Source organism: Oncorhynchus clarkii, chromosome 32, assembly GCF_045791955.1.
Source record: "Oncorhynchus clarkii lewisi isolate Uvic-CL-2024 chromosome 32, UVic_Ocla_1.0, whole genome shotgun sequence".
NCBI lineage: Eukaryota > Metazoa > Chordata > Actinopteri > Salmoniformes > Salmonidae > Oncorhynchus > Oncorhynchus clarkii.
Genome location: NC_092178.1, coordinates 15,794,732 through 15,816,118, shown reverse-complemented (window position 1 = coordinate 15,816,118; position 21,387 = coordinate 15,794,732). Strand labels below are relative to the sequence as shown.

General features: G+C 43.9%; 2 protein-coding genes across 10 annotated transcripts in view; one reads left to right on the top strand and one right to left on the bottom strand.

Annotated features, from left to right (window-relative positions):
- Positions 1-2,982, bottom strand: part of LOC139392288 (epsilon-sarcoglycan-like) — a 31,429-nt gene extending 28,447 nt beyond the window's left edge. For 5 of the 7 annotated variants that reach the window (XM_071140161.1, XM_071140162.1, XM_071140166.1 and 2 more), the window contains exon 1: positions 2,612-2,758. In XM_071140161.1, coding sequence (XP_070996262.1) covers positions 2,612-2,648 — 37 coding nt within the window. In that variant the 5' untranslated portion in view covers positions 2,649-2,758. Of the gene's footprint in view, positions 1-1,638; positions 1,688-2,611 lie in introns of all 7 variants that reach the window. The other 2 variants (XM_071140167.1, XM_071140165.1) reach the window with 2 other exon arrangements.
- Positions 2,983-5,639: 2,657 nt separating this feature from the next.
- Positions 5,640-21,387, top strand: part of LOC139392286 (neurabin-1-like) — a 94,285-nt gene continuing 78,537 nt past the window's right edge. For 2 of the 3 annotated variants that reach the window (XM_071140157.1, XM_071140156.1), the window contains exons 1-2: positions 5,655-5,844; positions 7,773-9,334. In XM_071140157.1, the coding sequence (XP_070996258.1) occupies positions 7,922-9,334 (1,413 nt within the window). In that variant the 5' untranslated portion in view covers positions 5,655-5,844; positions 7,773-7,921. Of the gene's footprint in view, positions 5,845-7,772; positions 9,335-21,387 lie in introns of all 3 variants that reach the window. The other variant, XM_071140158.1, reaches the window with a different exon arrangement.

The window sequence follows — 21,387 nt, the reverse complement described above, 5'->3', positions numbered from 1 at the left end:
AAACCCTTTTTTCTGAGAGAATACTTTTGACCAGAGCCACATGTGCCCTGGTAAAATGTAGTGCAGTAGCCTATATTGGTAATAGGGTGGCATTTGAAACGCATTTGAGAGACTCCAGCCAAAGAAAGCAGATATAATTTGCTAATTTAATGACAGGCCGTGCTAATAGCATCAGATCTGCTTACACCTGGATCTGTGGGCACAGCAAGTCCTTCTGGAGATGATGAACCAACAGCCTACTCTAATACATCACCCATTAATTGTTAATGCTAAACTCCCTAACCACGAGATAATCCCGCGGGAGCCATCACACGCACACACATACAAACATACTAACACACACACACACACTCACATGCATATAGGCTAGTGTACACACACACACAACACACACACACCTTGCCATGTTCCCTTGCTGCAGATCACTAACAGAATGGATAACCCTTCTTTTATGCATTTATGGACCAACCCGACCTTGGGCACACAGCAGCCTTAGCCAAAAATAGTCTTTATTAATGTCATTGGCCACACATAGAAAAAAGAGCTTGTCTCCTGAAAGGCTGGCTAGGCAGCAAGGGGATGTCCTCTGTCCTGTTATTCTTTCCAATCAGCAGTGTAAGGTGGAGGAAGGTGGATCAGTCTGTAATTTCCGGTCAGGGGTAATGCATGTGCATTTAGTTCTCATTAAAACTACACAGACTTATGGGAGCGCTATTAGATTTGATCTAGCCTTTGGTCTCTCTCTCTAGACTGGAGTGATCCTACATGGAAGTGAAACTGTGCTCTGTGTCTGCCTCTATAGGCAGTGATCCTACCTGGAAGTGAAACTGTGCTCTGTGTCTGCCTCTATAGGCAGTGGTCGCTAGCAGGGGAAACTGTGCTCTGTGTCTGCCTCGATAGGCAGTGGTCGCTAGCAGGGGAAACTGTGCTCTGTGTCTGCCTCTATAGGCAGTGATCGCTAGCAGGGGAAACTGAGCTCTGTGTCTGCCTCGATAGGCAGTGGTCGCTAGCAGGGGAAACTGTGCTCTGTGTCTGCCTCTATAGGCAGTGATCGCTAGCAGGGAGGACCACAGCAAACTCAGACGTCCCTACTGTACCTAACCTAAACTTGGAGCACAGCCATTCTGGACTAAGGTAACAATGGGCATATTTTTTTCGTTCCAGGGAATGGGGTCTTTTGGAGAAGTTAAGAAAGAAGAAGTAGGCTATTGTCTGGGATTTTCAAAATGTTATTATTTTCTTGGTCTCTTGATAGGCGGGCTCTATAGGTTGACAATAGCATTGCATTAAAAACTGTGAGCATCAACATTTTAACCATCAACTGAAAGTCTCTTAACAATACAAAGGTTATAGTAGTTAGGTAACCAAGCAAAGGCTAATTTACAGTAAACTTTAATTTACAGCCTCTCTAAATAATACAGTTATGGCTAGTCAGGATTAGACTGTGACTCAAGAAATCGAAAACAACCGAAGAGAACAGATTACAAACAAAGCATAAGAGGTTACACCACAGTCTGTTACATTCAAGACAAATGTGTCCATTAATGGGGAACTATTTGAGCATATCTTCATGTTATGATGAGCAGCTGGGCTCAGTGGGGAGTCACAAGATATGCACCACTGCAAATGCCCACTCACCGTCTTGAGGGCAGTTCTCTGCTTTAAACCCAGATTATCCTGTAGTTGGCTATTTTTTCCAATCACATCATAATAATGTGTGACACGGGAGACAAGCACAATGAAAACTTAATAGGCCAACAAACACAAACAAAAGTAATATTTTAAACCTTTTCTCAAACTGATTAGAATATGTTTGCAAAACAATTACTATTCACATTAAATTAAAATATTATAATTTTAATTCAAACACTGAACGCCTCCCTCTAATGTCTAGCACATCTAGCTAGATACGATGCACAATTCATCAATTCCCAACGTTGCAGCTGTGATTAAATAATATTCACGTGGTGAGGAAAGATGTTTTCACACGTGATTACTATAGTATTCAATATGGCTTTTGTAGCCTAGGCTACATATAGCAGACTAAACTCCACTCCAGGCTACATGTCATGCAAAAATATGAGAAATGCATATGAGAAATATGAGAAATGCAAGATGAAGAGTAACATCTTCTCATGAATTGCAGGACTGATGACATACTGTAGCATAGACGTACTAGGTGTAATAATATTGGTAGTTTATTATACATGTGTAACACCTGGGCTAAATAAGGTGATACGTTGTGTCAGTGAAACAGAATGTTGGAGGAACATGCTAACCAACAACACATCCTTGGAGGAATAGCAACATTGTTGCAAAATAACGTTAATAGTAAAATAGTTATATTGTAGCTACTAATAACTAACAATACCATATCCTAAATAGCTCGTTTTCTATCTAGATAAATACAAGTAGATTTAAACGACAAGGCACCTTTTCCCTGAATAACTTGATAGCAAGTTAACGTTAGCTATTTGTTCCATGACAGTGTGAAGAAATGACCAGCCCACCAACCACATAGCTGTACCATGCTAGCTTGCTACTAGCTAAAATTCATAACATGAAAAGGCGTGCCTATTTCTCAATATTTCCATTTTAAATCTATACATACCCATATAAATCCATACAGGAACAACCTTTGTGTCCATTTTTCATTGGAGTCGGGTGAATTTTACATGGAAAAATATGTTTTTCTCATCGCTAGTGGTTGGACAGCCATAACAAGCATCCCTGAAATTCCAGCCTCCGCCTCCTCCTTCCCGAGCGCTTACATTGGTTGGAACATCTGGCGCAGAAACTGGAAAATAAAATGAGCAGTCAAATGATAATCTATAGCAAATTATGCAAATCAGTGGGGCAACTCCTATCATAAAAATGGGAATGATGCAATTTTATCTAAATTAAAAAGCATCACAATTTCAATTTACATAATCGAGTCACTAAAACAACGATCTGCCCGTCTGTGTTTCTGTCTGTCTGTCTGTCTCTCTCTCTCTCTCTCTTTCTCTCACTCACTCCCTCCCCCTCTCTCTCCCTCTCTCAATTCAATTTCAATTTAAGGGGCATGGGAAACATATGTTATTGGCATGGAAAACATATGTTTACATTGCCAACCAAGTGAAATGGATAATAAACAGAAGTGAAATAAACAATAAAAAAATAACATTAAACATTACACTCTCAAAAGTTCAAAAATAATAAAGATATTTCAAGTGTCATATTATGTCTATATACAAATAGTTAAAGTACAAAGGGGAAAATAAATAAACATACATTTCGGTTCTATTTAGAATGGTTTTGGTTCTTCACTGGTGGCCCTTTTCTTGTGGCAAAAGGTCACAAATCTTTCTGCTGTGATTTCACATTGTGGTATTTCACTCAGTAGATATGGAAGTCTATCAACATTTTATTTGTTTTCAAATTCTTTGTGGGTCTGTGTAATCTGAGGGAAATATGTGTCTCTAATAGGGTCACACATTTAGCAGGAGGTTAGGAAGTGTAGCTCAGTTTCCACCTAATTTTGTGTGCAGTGGGCAAAAAAGTAGGTGGAAACTGAGATGCACTTCCTAACTGCCTCTCTCGCTCTGTGCCTTGCTTCTAAAATTATGTAGATGTGATATTGACCCTGCGTGACCAACACAACCCCTCCATCCCTACCACCCCTCCTTGCAATGTGTAAGTCCAGCTGTAAAGAGGGCAGTGAGATGTCTGAGAAGTCTATTAAAATCTGTTCTCCCCCTGTGGTGAACCAGAGCAGACAGATGGCCATGCTCAGCCCCTCAGCCCCCTTTCCTCTTTGGGCTATTCAGCTCAGACAAGGGTCCTGAAGAAGGAAGAAAGGGTCAGTCACTCTTAAAGGCCCAGTACAGTTAAAATTAATGTTTTTCTGTGTTTTGGATCATATTATGAGCTGATGTAACTAACACTGTCTGAAAATATTTGATCAGTGTTATTTTCTGGTTGAAAATCCAATCTTCACAGGACCGTCTAATTAGCAGGTTTGCATGGGCGGGGGTTTCGGCTATCCATGGTGACATCATCATGCAGTAAATTAGTTAATAGTCAAATATAAAACGTAGTTCCAAACCTTTCTACCAATGACAGAACGTTTTCAGCCCCCCCCCCCCCCCCCCCCCCCCCCCCCCCACTCAGATCAGTCCAACAAAATTATTTTCTGCCCATTTTAATGGAAATCTATTACAGTAAGGTACTTAATTGTTACCCAGAAATGATTTGATATTGATATAGAAACAGCTGCGTTGGGCCTTTAAGTCTCCATCTTGCTCCCTTGGAGTTTATTATGCTGGGCACAGATACAGCAGGACACACTGGTAATGCTTTTTCCACCACAAGTCTTTAGAAAGGTTCTGTTCCGGCATATATGATCAACGAGTGTGATCAACGATACGGTAGTATATTAAATGTGTAGAGATTTTTTATAATGATTTTGATTGGGTGCATTCAATGCACTGTGAAGAATAGCATAGCATCTCCTGTTCTCTGCAGTTCCGGGATGTTTTTCTTTCTCAAATTCCAATAAAAAAAATTGGTTGCTTAGCAACATGTAGAGATTTGAGGTGCTAGTAATTGTGGGTGGAGATGGTGAGTGTATTTCATAATATAGCCTATATACTGTAGTCTATATGGGGATTCCCATTCATTGGCCAGTTGAGGACTAAACACTGTAGTCAGTGGGGGAAACCATGTTGGTCAATACAAGCCTTCTAGAATTGTGCTGTATTAGCGCATGCCTTTACTCTGCCCGGGATCTCATTTTCTAAACAGACAAGCCTTTGATCCAGGTGATCATCATGCCAATGTGAAATCTATTTATCTCATAATGAACTGCATCAAATCTGATCCTCTCCCCTTTCTTCATTGCATCCCCAATATGATCATGTCAAGTGAATAGTGTACTAAATACAAAATATGACTATAATAATACCACAGTGAGAACTTGTTGTGATAGTGAAGTGTCCATGATGTTGACATTAGTAAAACGGCATCCCCACATTAAAAATGGAATAATGAGCCCCTTTCAGATCCCAAAGATCCCTAGGTTCTTAATCACATGGCCCAGTCAGCTGCATATGCTATAAGCTGGCTCCTTTGACGCAATACTTTTATTCTAATATGTTGTGTTCTTAGATTCATATGGTGTGTGGTGGTACATGTAACCCATTAGGTACTGTAAATGGTAGGATAAGTAAGTTTAACCTAACACTAACCCTAACCTTAACCACACTGCTAACCTTAAGCCTAACCCTAACCTTAAATGAAGACCAAAAAGCACATTTTTGTTTTCATAAATTTGTATGATCATGTCAATTTTGACTTTGCGGCTGTGGTAACTAGTGACAACCATAGTAAAGCCAGTGAAGTTATTTGTGGTGGTATTTTTGCCAGACTGCACTTTACTGGACCAAACCATTACTGCGATAAGGTTAAACACCTGCCACATGTGTATGCCATTTGCAAAACATCATATTTCCTAAATGTAAAATATGTTTTTGTTACTAGTTGATTAAGATATATAAGATGTTTTCACCTTAGAAAACATCCAGTTGCGCACCCTTCATTGAGATGGAATATTTAATAGCGTCGGCTCCCACATTGTGCACACGGCAGCATCACCCATTGCCTGCAATGGCGTTGTTTAGCGGTGTGTAGACCACGGCTTGTGTGTCAAAGTGTCAATAGGGCGACATAATACTGGACTATCGACGGGCTTGAATGGAAATGTCGTATTGGAGGGGATTTATAACGATAGCAGAGTATTTCATGTGAATTTTTACTGGACTATTTTATGTCGGGGTCATTCATCACATGAATCAATGAACGAACGTAAGTCACTCTTTTGTTTTGTGCTTTGTGAAACATCGAGAGTAGCCTGGTGGAAACAGTTAACTTCTGCTTTTTCTATACATGATAAACAACACTATGCAGTAGCCCTATCGTTTTCCTTTACATGGGCTACTGAAATTAAATAATGTATTATAATATATAGAGTTCAAGTGGAGCTGACAACCATGCCTGTGTGGGTGATGCGCGTCTATCTGTTCGACGTAGGATAAAGCTCGAGCGGGCGGAAACAATGTTACACGTTCGAGTTTTATCTTCTGCATCTAGAAGTTTACCATTTATGTCCGACGTTGATAAAATGGCTGGGCGGATAGGCTACTGCTTTCCGAAAAAGATTCTAGCACGTTTATCTTGTTTATCATAGCAGCAACGGGTGCATTTGCAGAACGTTGCGATTTTGCATTTTTGTTGACCAGCTGATGATGAAAACATTTTGTCAAATTTATCCGATATCTTTTCACTTTGCAACATTTAAAAATGTATCTTTGTTCTCGTGTATCCTAGTGTTTTCCACCTGATACCCTACATAGCCCATGTGGGATTTTTTTTATTAGCAAATGTGAATTTCACAAACAGGGTGGTATGATGAAATTACATTAATATAATAGTAATAACACATACAAACACATTTGAAATAAGGGCATTTTATATTGAAATGAAAATTGCGTTGTTCATACTAAATTATATAAACATTATGTAAACAAATGGAATCCACAGTGTATTTGGATCGTTTTTATCAATGGATTATATCACAGTTATGTGTGTGGTGTGTAAACAACTCCCCCTTGCACCCTTTCCCAAAAACCCTCCGTCTAGCCTGCATTTTTCTGCCTGCCTGTCTTTATGAGCTGAACTGTCCTTCAGTCCTTGACTTAATCGAGATGATCATGCAGAATGCCTCGGGCCGGGGCGGTGGGGAGACAGTAAACTACATGGTCAGACCTCAGGTTTAGGATAGGCTTCTATCCTACACGGAAAATATTAACATTAGCTACATAATGGAGAGAAGGCATGTCTCTATCACACAAACATTGAATTTATGTTACAAGATGCTATAGTTCACATTTGTTCATGTATTCAACAAGGTTCAAGATGTTTCATGTTTAGTTGAGTCTCTATCTTCAGATGGCCCACACATGATTTCAATCACCCATATTGATCAGTGCTTGTTTTAGCTTACACGTGAGGAAGTGAGTATTGATTCGATAAATGGGTCAACTCACTGCTTTCTAAACAGAGGCATCATTACCATCAGAATGTGTTTTAGTATTGATGGGTATAAATCCATACAGTTGAATATCGGGATATTCTTTTTGACAATATTTCGTATTGTATCGTTTTGACAATATTGCAATATTTTTTGGGGCACTAGTAAAACTCCAGTACTTTTCCTTCATAGATTGTTCTCCATCTTCTTTTTAAATAGGGAGCCAATTTGTTTTCAGCACTTTTATTTCCATGACTGATCAAAAAGAGTTTTCTCATGGCTCTCTCTTGTTCCTCTGCAGCAAACATATGGTGATCAATATGTTTGGACTACGGAATCACAATAAAATCACAGTATTGAATCGCAATACATATAGAATCGTGATAATCTCAATAAATATCGTATTGGCACCTAAGGATCACGATAATAACGTATCGTAAGGTCCCTGGCAATTCCCAGCCCTAGCTTTTAGAGGGCAAATATAATTTATATTCAGTGCATTTCTTGTGCTAAGAGCTTTTAACAGATAGAGCATCGTCTATGATTACGTTGATTACGTTAATTCATGCTAGGAATGGTGTTTATGAAATGTTCTGATGCTTGATTGCAATTGATCTTCACCTCATATTGTAGTGTAAAGCATAATTATGACAGTTTGGTTGGTATCTCTTGTATCTAACAGGCATCGCCTTTTCTCTCCCAGGTGTCCATGGCCCCTAATGAAGTGTGAAATCAAATCACAGTGATAATCACACAGGCAGGAAACTCGCTGGATACTACAGTAGTATATGTGAGATGAAGGCCCAGCGATGCTGCTGAGATCCCCTCCGCCTCCTCATCTCTGACGCCATCATGCTGAAGACGGAGGCCTCAGGGGAGAGGAGCAATCTCCGGAGCGCCTCTCCCCACCGCAACGCCTACAGGACAGAGTTCCAGGCCCTAAAGAAGGCCTTCGACCAGCCAACCCGGCAGGACATCAAGGAGCCCCAGCTCAAGGACACTGAGCGGGTCACCCAGCGCCGGGGACGACAGTATGGTGCCCACGTTAGCCGCATCAAAGACATGTTCATGCAGATGCAGGGCACAGAGAGCTCCGGTACTTCCACCAGGCGGGAAGACCCGTCACCTCAGAAGATGACCAAGCCCACCAACTTCATCAACAAGGTTGATGGCTCAGTCATCAAGCTCACGCAACACCCTATAACGGACCGGACCAGCGCAGGGTCAAAGGTCGTAGAGGCCAGGAAGTTGTTTGAGCAGCAGTCACGTGATGCGTCCCAATCGCCTGTCTACTCCTATGGCCGGGAGAAGAGGGGTTCCCATGAGCACCTGGATGACTGGCGAGGGTCGCGCTCCAACAGGGGCAGCACAGACTCCCTGGACTCACAGTGTTCCAGGACGGAAGCCCAGTCGCCCACCGTGAGCCAGCTGAGCGCTGTGTTTGAGAATGTCGACCACCAGGGAGGGGGAGGAGGGGGCCCATTCCGGCGAGGACGGGCACTCTACTCCCCTGATAACTTCCACCGGCACGGCGACCTCAGCGAAGATGACTCGCGCCAATCCCCGGTGCTTGGTGGAGGGTACAGGAACCGCGTGGGGGGCAAACTTCCCGTGTCCTCATCTTCAGAAGACCTCCTCAGCCCTAGCCCGCTGTTGGAGACGGTGGAGCTAAAACCCTTCCTGCATAAGGAGGAGCCCCAGGAGAGAGAGGAGACAGCAGGGGAGTTAGGACAGAGGGACAGAGAGAGACATCCCGTAAGGGCCACCACCAACGGAGGGGAAGTGAACAGATCGTATGAGGAGAAGCAGGCGGAGGAAACCGACAGCTCCAGAGAGACGTCGGGAGTCTGCACAGACTCAAGGCCCCCAAATGATGCCACCGCCGGGGACAAGACTTCCGAGGACACCTATGATACCCCAGCTACCCCAGCCCAGGATGAAGCCCAGGATGAGGCAGAAGCCCGTGGGGAGGAGGTGGAGGTGGAGAATGCCTCCTCCAGGCCCAGGGTCTTTCCAGAGGACCAGGCAGAAGAGCCCAATGAGGAATACAGTGGGAACGAGAGGGTGATTTTTAACGCGGACGGAGACGCTTGCTACCAGGGATGGGGGGAGAGCTGTACTGACCCTGAGGATGACCTTTACGGTGATGATGACGTCATCTATGACCCTGGGAATGATCTTACTGAGATCCCTGGTCTACCAGAGGAAGAGAAGGAGGATATCCCTCCGAAGAGGAAACTACGCTTCAGCACCAAACCCATGATGGTAAGTCTGTTTTTTCATGTTGTGGCCTTTGACCTCATCAGTGTTGGGTAATATTTCTGGGTGTAAGGTGCTGGGTCAGTTTCATATTTCCCCCACTAATGCTTAAGGTTAGGATTGATGGAGGAAAATGTGACCCAAGATCTGTTAACATTTAATGTTTTTCGGGTCATATAATTATGATGAGATAATCTGAGTTTAGCCGACTCCCTTCATGTCCCAAAATACCATTTATAATACCATTAGTCAGGTAATACCATCAGTCAGATGATACCATTAGTCAAGTGATACTATTTGTCAGGTGATACCATCAGTCAGGTGATACCATCAGTCAAGTGATACCATTAGTCAAGTGATACCATTAGTCAGGTGATACCATCAGTCAGGTGATACCATTAGTCAGGTGATACCATTTGTCAGGTAATACCATTAGTCAAGTGATACCATCAGTCAGGTGATACCATTAGTCAGGTGATACCATCAGTCAAGTGATACCATCAGTCAGGTGATACCATTAGTCAAGTGATACCATCAGTCAGGTGATACCATCAGTCAGGTGATACCATCAGTCAGGTGATACCATTAGTCAAGTGATACCATCAGTCAGGTGATACCATTAGTCAGGTGATACCATCAGTCAGGTGATACCATCAGTCAGGTGATACCATTAGTCAAGTGATACCATCAGTCAGGTAATACCATTAGTCAGGTAACTTGTATTTGGAGATTTGAAAATAGAACACTCCTCAACCTACAGCACCAATGGTAGCTATGCCTCTCTGATGAAGAGGATTATGATGATGATGAGCAGTAGAGCGTAACAGCCATAAACTTATTTAACTATCTAGACAAAGCCTGGGGGTCTGATAGCAATGTGGTATTCGGGGTCACACTGCTGCCTTCTGGGTAATGTGTGCATGAAAAGCTAACCGTATATTCGTCATCATTCTGGCTCAGCGGCCAGTCGGTCTTCACACCTGTAGAGACCTTGATGTGTTTTAACCTCCATTCCATGAGTCTGTCAGTCAGTTCATCAATGTTCTTGGTATTATTCACTAGCCACAAAACGGAAGCAAAGTGGCTGAAGTGGGCAGGGGCTACCTGAACTTGTTTTGGTTTAAGTTGTAAATGTTTTGCTACGGTGTGAACTAATGAATACGACCTAGGTCTCCAAGTGGGAAATGGTGTGGATTGATTGGGTAACATTGTGAGCTGTGCATTAGACGTGTGTATCCTGCTGAGTCATGTAAAGTACATTTCTCAGAATATGAAACAGGACAAGGAATTATGTTGATGTAGATTTTTAGAATATGTTTGCATCACATTTATCCATAGCAGGTCAGATGAATTCAGCAAATGTATTCTGAATATATAAAACTCTTTATGTTATTACAGTTCTTTTTTCAAGGGATTACATCCAGTTTATAATGGGTGCGTCTCGATTCAAATTCCTCCAGTTGGTTTATTTCCTTGTTCTTGAAGATCTGTTAACTCTCTGGGAAACAATGACTTCCCTGTCTGTGTTATTGCTACTGATATGAACAATAACACTGATCAAGAACTGTGTGTGTGTGAGAGAAGGGAGTGTGTGTTGTGTGTGAGTGTGTGTGCGTGTGCGTGTGCTAGTGTGTGTGTGTGAAGGGAGTGTCTATCAAGATCAGAGGCTAGCTAAGACAAACATTCCACAGGTTTGGGATCGATCCTATTAACATGCTGTAACGGAGTAGAACAATTACCCCAGTTATATGTGATGTTGGACCGCTAATCTTCCTCACACACTTACACACACACACACAGGAGCAGCCGGAACACACACTCATGGAGGCACTTAAACACACACACCAGCACACACACATATATACACACGTGTGTGCTGTTGCCTTTCCCTTACCGAAGAGGATAGGATCAGCGAGGTTTACTTTTTCGTACAGTATGAAGTATATCATATTCTTTGAATACCATTATCAGATCACATCCCCACGCTACGCAAAAAGGTTATTCTCAGATAAGCCAGCTGATCGTAAACGTGATACTGTATATAGGTCTGCCAGCCGTGCTGCCCAATGTATTATAATGATGCAAATAAACCATAACCAGCCATCACAATATGTAACAGTGACTGCTTTTAAAACATGAATATTGGGTTAAGAGTTCAACCATTTCGTCCCACTGCTCCTATTAATATACAATATAAGAACTCAAAACATTTCCAAAGAGCTATAAAGAGGTTATTGTTCCAAGACAGTCTGTGTTTGTGCATGTGTGTGATACAATAATAGAAAATACAAAAACTACACATTGTGGACCATTCAAATTGAGTTTTGAGACTCTAAAATCAATCATGGTCAAATGTGTGTGTGTGAGTGTAAATGTTAAGCAGCTCCAGACATCTGTTCTCCCAGAGAAGGTATTACCTCTTGCTCTTTAATCACATATAATATTAAACCGAGGCAGTGTTTCTTTCTCCTTCTCTCTCTCTCTCTCCTCTCCTTCTCTATCTCTCTCCCCTCTCTCTCTCCTCTCCTTCTCTATCTCTCCCCTCTCCTTCTCTATCTCTCTCCCCTCTCTCTCTCCTCTCCTTCTCTATCTCTCCCCTCTCTCTCCCCTCTCCTTCTCTATCTCTCTCCCCTCTCTCTCTCCTCTCCTTCTCTATCTCTCCCCTCTCCTTCTCTATCTCTCTCTCTCTCTCCCTCTCCTCCCCTCTCCTTCTCTCTCTCTCCTCTCCTTCTCTATCTCTCTCCCCTCTCTCTCCCCTCTCCTTCTCTATCTCTCTCTATCCTCTCTCTCTCTCCTCTCCTTCTCTATCTCTCTCCCTCTCTCTCTCCCTCTCTCTCCCCTCTCCTTCTCTATCTCTCTCTCTCCTTCTCTCTCTCCCCTCTCCTTCTCTATCTCTCTCCCCTCTCTCTCCCCTCTCCTTCTCTATCTCTCTCTATCTCCCTTCTCTCTCTCCTCTCCTTCTCTATCTCTCCCCTCTCCTTCTCTATCTCTCTCCCCTCTCTCTCCCCTCTCCCCTCTATCTCTCTCCCCTCTCTCTCCCCTCTCCTTCTCTCTCTATCTCTCTCCCTTCTCTCTCTTCCCTCTCCTCTCTCTCCCCTCTCTATCTCTCTCCTCTCCTTCTCTATCTCTCTCTCCTTCTCTCTCTCTCTCTCCCCTCTCCTTCTCTATCTCTCTCTCCCTCTCTCTCTCCTCTCCTTCTCTATCTCTCTCCCCTCTCTCTCCCCTCTCTCTCCCCTCTCCTTCTCTATCTCTCTCCCCTCTCTCTCCCCTCTCCTTCTCTATCTCCCCTCTCTTCCCTCTCTCTCTCTCCTCTCCTTCTCTCTCTCTCCCCTCTCCTTCTCTATCTCTCCCCTCTCCTTCTCTATCTCTCCCCTCTCCTTCTCTATCTCTCCCCTCTCCTTCTCTATCTCTCCCCTCTCCTTCTCTATCTCTCTCCCTTCTCTCTCTTCCCTCTCCTCTCTCTCCCCTCTCCTTCTCTATCTCTCTCCTCTCCTTCTCTATCTCTCTCCTCTCCTTCTCTATCTCTCTCCTCTCCTTCTCTATCTCTCTCTTCTCCTTCTCTATCTCTCCCCTCTCCTTCTCTATCTCTCCCCTCTCCTTCTCTATCTCTCTCCCCTCTCTCTCCCCTCTCCTTCTCTATCTCTCTCCCCTCTCTCTCTCCTCTCCTTCTCTCTCTCTCCCCTCTCCTTCTCTATCTCTCCCCTCTCCTTCTCTATCTCTCCCCTCTCCTTCTCTATCTCTCCCCTCTCCTTCTCTATCTCTCCCCTCTCCTTCTCTATCTCTCTCCCTTCTCTCTCTTCCCTCTCCTCTCTCTCCCCTCTCCTTCTCTATCTCTCTCCTCTCCTTCTCTATCTCTCTCCTCTCCTTCTCTATCTCTCTCCTCTCCTTCTCTATCTCTCTCTTCTCCTTCTCTATCTCTCCCCTCTCCTTCTCTCTCTCCCCTCTCCTTCTCTATCTCTCTCCCCTCTCTCTCCCCTCTCCTTCTCTATCTCTCCCCTCTCCTTCTCTATCTCTCTCCCTCTCTCTCCCCTCTCCTCTCTCCTCTCCTTCTCTCTCCCTCTCCTTCTCTATCTCTCTCCCCCTCTCTCTCCTTCTCTCTCTCTCTCTCCCCCTCTCCTCCTTCTCTATCTCTCTCCCCTCTCTCTCCCCTCTCCTTCTCTATCTCTCCCCTCTCCTTCTCTATCTCTCTCCCCTCTCCTTCTCTATCTCTCTCCTTCTCTCTCTCCCCTCTCCTTCTCTATCTCTCTCCCTCTCTCTCTCCCCTCTCCTTCTCTATCTCTCTCCCCTCTCCTTCTCTCTCTCCCTCTCCTTCTCTATCTCTCTCCCCTCTCTCTCTCCTCTCCTTCTCTATCTCTCTCCCCTCTCTCTCTCCCCTCTCCTTCTCTATCTCTCTCCCCTCTCTCTCTCCTCTCCTTCTCTATCTCTCTCCCCTCTCCTTCTCTATCTCTCTCCCCTCTCTCTCTCCCCTCTCTCTCTCCTCTCCTTCTCTATCTCTCTCCCCTCTCCTTCTCTATCTCTCTCCCCTCTCTCTCTCCCCTCTCCTTCTCTATCTCTCTCCCCTCTCTCTCTCCTCTCCTTCTCTATCTCTCTCCCCTCTCTCTCTCCTCTCCTTCTCTATCTCTCTCCCCTCTCTCTCTCCTCTCCTTCTCTATCTCTCTCCCCTCTCTCTCTCCTCTCCTTCTCTATCTCTCTCCCCTCTCTCTCTCCTCTCCTTCTCTATCTCTCTCCCCTCTCTCTCTCCCCTCTCCTTCTCTATCTATCTCCCCTCTCTCTCCCCTCTCCTTCTCTATCTATCTCCCCTCTCTCTCTCCCCTCTCCTTCTCTCTCTTCCCTCTCCTCTCTCTCTCCCCTCTCCTCTCTCTCTTCCCTCTCCTCTCTCTCTCCCCTCTCCTTCTCTATCTCTCTCCCCTCTCTCTCTCCTCTCCTTCTCTATCTCTTTCCCCTCTCCTTCTCTCTCTCTCCCCTCTCTCTCTCCTCTCCTTCTCTATCTCTCTCCCCTCTCCTTCTCTATCTCTCTCCCTTCTCTCTCTTCCCTCTCCTCTCTCTCTCCCTCTCCTTCTCTATCTCTCTCCCTTCTCTCCCTTCCCTCTCCTCTCTCTCTCCCCTCTCATCTCTCTCTTCCCTCTCCTCTCTCTCTCCCCTCTCCTTCTCTATCTCTCTCCCTTCTCTCTCTTCCCTCTCCTCTCTCTCCCCCCTCTCCTCTCTCTCTCCCCTTTCCTTCTCTATCTCTCTCCCCTCTCTCTCTCCCATCTCCTTTTCTCTCTCTCCCACAGCGAACAAACAGTGTTCTGTCTTTTGTTCCGGCTCATGAAAGAGACCGAGATATTTCTCTCTGAGCTTGGCCCTTCACTGGGGCTGACCAAGCAGGAGACCCGCTTGACCCCGAGGCAGGCAAACTTACAATGAAGAACATTGAAAAGAATAGATGTAGTCAGTTAATCTTACTTAAAAAATATATGTAATATGTCTTGGTGCCTCTCAAAGCGGATAAAATGATCTTGACATCCCGTTTCTAAACCTGCAGTTGCTACATACATTTTTTGAGTTAAAAAATGAATTATATTTACCTATTGATTCTTGAAGAATTTAACTTATGAATAACTCATGAGTTTAAAGTACTACTTGATATTGGTATTTTGTTAGGATCCCCATTAGCTGTTGCGAAAGCAGCTATTCTTCCTGGGGTCCACACAAAACATATCATACCGCATCAGAACCCAAAATGTTTACTCCAATGTTTGTAAACAAAGTAAATGTAAACACGCACTATATAGACTATAAACATGATTAAAACTATAATCTTGATATAATGGATGGTCAGTTATTTCATTCACTCTCAGTCCTTTTCATGTCTATTCATTTGAGAGTGGTTACATTTCTCGTGCTCCAGTCCTCAGCTTTTCTGTTGTTTCAACCTCTGATTCCTGCTTTAATAGATCTGAGAATCTATTTGGAGGCTGCTGGTGGCTTGGGGAAAACTGGTACATAAGCTTGTGGCGGTTGGCGATATAAAAACACACTTTGTTTATTCCTTTCTGCATTGATGCACACAGATGCAGAAATATCTATTTATGCCGATATACGTCTCTATACAAACAGAATGCTTGTTTAACTAACTGATTTTTATTGTATATGTCTAGGCACCAGATGATCTCCATACACCCATTTATCTGTCAGTGTGTGGAGGGACATTGCTCGGCTCGTCTGAGGCAGAGCCAGCTTCTTTTCATGGAAGGTCTGGGTCTGACACATAGGACATCAGTCTTACTGGTCATTGGAGCCACTCAGCTTATCCTTGGCATCATGGCCTCCTCAGCCAGTCTTTGGTTGCATCAAAAAAGGCATCCTTTTGCCTACTTAGTGCACTACTTATGACCAGGGCCCATTGGGCTGTAAAGAGATTAGGGTGCCATTTAGGGCGCATACATGGCCAGGCTATGTCGCATCTCAAGACTCTGCTGTGCTGCTGTGTTACTGTGCAGCTCCCTCTGTAGCTTCCAGGTTCTACAGTCACAGTTCATATCATACAGGATTAGAATGGTCAATCCAGAACATGAGAAATGGGATGCTTTAGGATTATTTGATCTATATAGCTCACCCTTAATCCACATTGAATCATTCTGGGGAATAGCAGAATACTTACACAGAGAACTACAGTACTGTGTGCCTTTGCACCAAGGACTTTTCAACATTACCCTTAGTAACTAACTGTCTGTTCTAATTGAATGGTCATTTGCTCTTGTTCAGGATACTGGTAATCCAAACAAGGGCCTCTACCACCTCTTTCTGAGATTCTCTCCCTGTCACTGTCCCTTCTCCTCTTCATTGCCTTTAGTAAATACTGGCTCTTGTGACAGCTTCCTTGCCTGAGACCTAGAAACCTATGTGAGCTCTCCAAGCTATCACAGAGGCTTTAGCTCAATGGGCTACCACAGTCATGTGGTCTGAAGGAGACTCTGGTTCAAACCCAGTGGGTCACACCTACTGATGTGTGGGACATATAGTCCCTTGCTTTCTCTGATTCCTTTCCTATCTTCCTCCACTTGAATGGTGTTTATAGCAGCTGTAATGAAATGTTTGTGTCTAATATGGAAAAGTTGTTTTTGCCTCAGCTGTGACATCTTGATTTCCTAATGGAATGAAGCACATGTGAAGGACTGACTGCTAGGCAGATGCACTAGTGAATGAACATTGAAGTGATTGTGTAATTGTATCCTCTCTGTGCTGCACTTACATCAAATAGGCTAGTGTTTAGTCCGTTAGGGTTTTTGCTCACCGTTTAGCCTACTGTACTCAATCAGTTACATGCTGAGTAGTGAAGAATGTAGCTCTGAAGAACCAAAGGCATATTAAATCAATGTGGAGAGGAGTAGGTCTATTCTGAGAGGGGCTGAATTTATTGAACAGTCAGCATTACGGAGAAAGTATGGACAGTTTTATGTTGTACTCTACCTTTGTTTTCATTTGACTCTGATAAAGGGTTGGGATTGTCTAGTTCAGGGTGTTAGTGTGCATTCCTATACAAATGAATCCAACCACTATCTCTCTATCTCTCTACATGATTTGACAGTCCATGAAATAACATCATCATCTGAAAAGCCTTTTCCCCATTTTAAAAAACAAAAATGTTTATGGTATGCAATTAATTGGCAGTTACAGTCTTGTTCCATCGCTGCAACTCCCATATGGAGGTCAAGAGCTGTGCATCCTCCATAACACAACCAAGCCACACTGCCCACATAACCCGGAAGGTAGCCGCATCAATGTGTCAGAGGAAACACCATATACCTGGCGACTGTGTCAGCATGCATTGCACCTGGCCCACCACATGAGTTGCTAGAGCGTGATGGCACAGGAACATCCCTGCCAGCCAAACCCTCCCCTTACCTGGATGATGCTGGGCCATTTGTGGGTCTCCTGGGAACAGACCGCTGCGACAGAGCCTGGACTCGAACCAGGATCTCTAGTGGCACAGCTAGCACTGCGATGCACTCGGGAGGCCCCTTCATGTTAGCCTCCTAACAGGATTAGGTCCTCTAGCCTGGTTACAGATCTGTTTGTACTTGAGCCTACAATGCAGACTATCAAAGGTAGTCAGAGGATTAATTGTCTAAAGCACATCTGGACAAGGCTATAGCATAGGGGCTAAAGAGCCTCCGGAAGAGGCTGATATTCAGTGGGACAGAGAGACTGAGGATTTTGTTCATATACAGTTGAGAGGTTGTTTTCCCTTCTAAATATTCAGAGAGAATTTGGTGGTATTCTTGTGTGAACAAAACCACAGGTCTATGACAATGTCTCTCTCTCTCCATCCCCACCCTCCCTCTGACTGAACTCAGCGAAGCAGTGTGACTCCCTCCCGTCAGACTGAACAATCTGTAATCTGTGTTGGTCTGTAATGAGACCGACCATGTAATCTGTGTTGGTCTGTAATGAGACTGAATATGTAATCTGTGTTAGTCTGTGATGGTACTGAATATGTAATCTGTGTTGGTCTGTAATGATACTGAATATGTTATCTGTGTTGGTCTGTAATGAGACCGACCATGTAATCTGTGTTGGGCTGTAGTGAGACGAAACATGTAATTAGTGATGGGCTGTAAGGAGACCGATCATGTAATCTGTGTTGTGCTGTAATGAGACTGAATTTGTAATATGTGTTGGTCTGTAATGAGGCTGAATTTGTAATATGTGTTGGTCTGTAATGAGGCTGAATTTGTAATATGTGTTGGGCTGTAATGAGACTGAATATGTCATCTGTGTTGGTCTGTAATGAGGCTGAATTTGTAATATGTGTTGGGCTGTAATGAGGCTGAATTTGTAATATGTGTTGGGCTGTAATGAGGCTGAATTTGTAATATGTGTTGGGCTGTAATGAGGCTGAATTTGTAATATGTGTTGGTCTGTAATGAGGCTGAATTTGTAATATGTGTTGGGCTGTAATGTAATCTGTATTCTTCCACATTTTGTTACATTACAGCCTTATTTTACAATGGATTAAATTAACAAATGATCCTCAGCAATCTACAAACAATACCCCTTAATGACAAAGCAAAAACAGATTTTTAGAAATTTGAGCAAATGTATCAAATATTTTAAACAGAAATACCTTATTTGAATAACTATTCAGACCCTTTGCTATGAGACTCGAAATTGAGCTCAGATGCATCCTGTTTCCATTGATCGTCCTTGAGATGTTTCTACAACTTGACTGGAGTCCACCTGTGGTAAATTAAATTGATTGGACATGATTTGTAAAGGCACACACCTGTCTATATAAGGTCCCACAGTTGACAGTGCATGTCAGACCAAAAACCAAGCCATGAGATCGAAGGAATTTTCCGTAGAGCGCCAAGACAGGATTGTGTCGATGCACAGATCTGGGGAAGGGTACCAATTTTTTTTTTCAACATTGAAGGTGAACACGGTGGTCTCCATCATTCTTAAATGGAAGAAGCTTGGAACCACCAAACTTAGCAATCGGGGGAGAAGGGCCTTGGTCAGGGAGGTGACCAAGAACCCGATGGTCACTTTGATAGAGCTCTAGAGTTCCTCTGTGGAGATGGGAGAACCTTCCAGAAAGGTCCAACTCTGAAGCACAACACCAATCAGGCCTTTATGGTAGAGTGGCCAGACGGAAGGCACTCCTCAGTAAAAGGCACATGACAGCCCGCTTGGAGTTTGTCAAAATGCACCTAAAGACTCAGACCATGAGAAACAAGATTCTCTGGTATGATGAAACCAAGATTGAACTCTTGGCCTGAATGCCAAGCGTCACGTCTGGAGGAAACCTGGCACCATCCCTACGGTGAAGCATTGTGTTGGCAGAATCTTGGGGATGTTGGGGATGTGTTTCAGTGGCAAGGACTGGGAGACTAGTCAGGATCGAGGCAAAGATGAATGGGTCAAAGTACAGAGAGATCCTTGATGAAAACTTGTTCCAGAGCGCTCAGGACCTGAGACTGGGGCAAAGGTTCACCTTCCAACAGAAAAACAACCCTAAGCACACAGTCAAGACAACGCAAGAGTGGCTTCAGGACAGGTCTCTGAATTTCCTTGAGTAGCCTAGCCAGAGCCCAGACTTAAACCTGATTGATCATCTCTGGAGAGACCTGAAAATAGCTGTGCAGCAACGCTCCCCATCCAACCTGACAGAGCTTGAGAGGATTTCAGAGAGGAATGGGAGAAACTCCCCAAATACAGGTGTTCCAAGCTTGTAGCGTCATACCCAAGAAGACTTGAGGCTGTAATCACTGCCAAAGGTGCTCCAACAAAGTACTGAGTAAAGGGTCTGAACACTTATGTAAATGTTTTAATTTTTAATAAATTAGCGGACATTTCTGAGGTATTGTGTGTAGATTGATGAGGGGGAAAAATCAATTGAATAAGTTTCAGAATAAGGCTGTAACTTAACAAAATGAGGAAAAAGTCAAGGGGTCTGAATACTTTCCGACTGCACTGTTTATCCCTCTGTGTGTATTATTCATGATGTGGTGTTTTTGTTTGCTTGTTTCGGTGACACCCAACCCTTTGGGGTTACATTTGTAATGATCCAGGAAACCTGAGCCGAGGCCTGTGGTTATGGAGGCCTCCTGCCCAGTCCGTCGTCAGTTGTTGGTCGATGATGTGTAGAGAGGTCCGTGTCAGTCGCCTCTCGTCCCCTCCTGTGACTTCACTGTCCTCTCACAGAGGCAGAGCGCGTCGTATTGTCCCGATGCCCTGTTCTTACAGAACACCAGAGGAACATCCCAAATTGCACCCTATTCCCTAGTGCACTACGTAGGGAATGGGGTGCTGTTTGGGACTGAACCTAGGAGGCCTCTTAACAGTGACACAGTGTTCAGTGTTGTGCAGAGCCACCAAGGCAAGAGTGTTATTGCCATCTCACTCCGTGTTCTCGCCCGTTGTGGGTCAGACACTAATGCTTCAGAGATTCTCTGAGGCCAACACGTGGAAAGTTAAAAACACATACAATACAGTATGTTGCACTGTATACAATGTTCAAGTGAGCTACTGTCATCAACCGAGTGAAGGAATGATGGAATGGTTGAAATTCTCTATGACAGTTTCCGTGATATTGTCAGTGTAGCTCACAATCTATCAGGCAACCAACCCAGTCATTCTAAGTCATTCTAACTAGCCTAATGAATAACATGGGATTTGAGAGGGCGTATGGATTGAAGAGACACATTATAGTAGTTAGTGCCTTAACAACCATGGTGCTTTTGTTAGCATGGAGAATGTATGCCCCTCCTGCCCACACATTGAATGCATTCCAAATGGCACTCTATTCCCTATATTGAGCCCTATGGGCCCTGGTCAAAAGTAGTGCACTACAAAGGGAATAGGGTGCCATTTGGGATGTTACCATTGTATGTGAAGGAGGCGAATGCATGTCAATGAAAGAGACAATTATTGACTTCCCATTCAGGGTCTGTCATTCTTTCTTGGGCAGATAAGCTGCCAACAGGGTCAGCGATTTGGTTCATGTCAAGTAACAAGCCAAGCAAGAAAAAGTAACCTGGATGGATTTATAGGCCTGTATGCAAACATTTCTGGATGGGTTGTCTTTATAGAAATGTCTACCGCTGTGCTTGTCAAGCTGGAGATCTGTTGTTGTGTGTCCCAAATGGCACCCTATTCATGATGTAGTGCACTACTTTTGACCAGGCCCCATAGTTCTGACTCATCACATTCTGTCTCCACAACAACATGCTCTTTTCACAGAGGCCAATGTTACTCTGCTCTGCTCTGCCTGCAGGTTTTGGAAAAGACTGAGGAGGAAACATCTCCCTTCTCTTTCTCTCTTCCTTAGTTTCTCTCTCTCTCTCTCCATTCTCTGTTTCTCTCTAACCCCCCTTCTCTCTCTCTCGCTCTCTCTCACTCTCTCTCTCTAATGACGAGTAGGCCATCATTGTAAATAAGAATTTGCTCTTAACTGACTTGCCTTGTTAAAAAAGGTTAAATAAAAAATGAAAATAAATAAAATCTCTCTCTCTCTCTCTTTCTCTCTCTCTCTCTCTATCAAATCAAAGGACTTTATTGGCATGGGAAACATA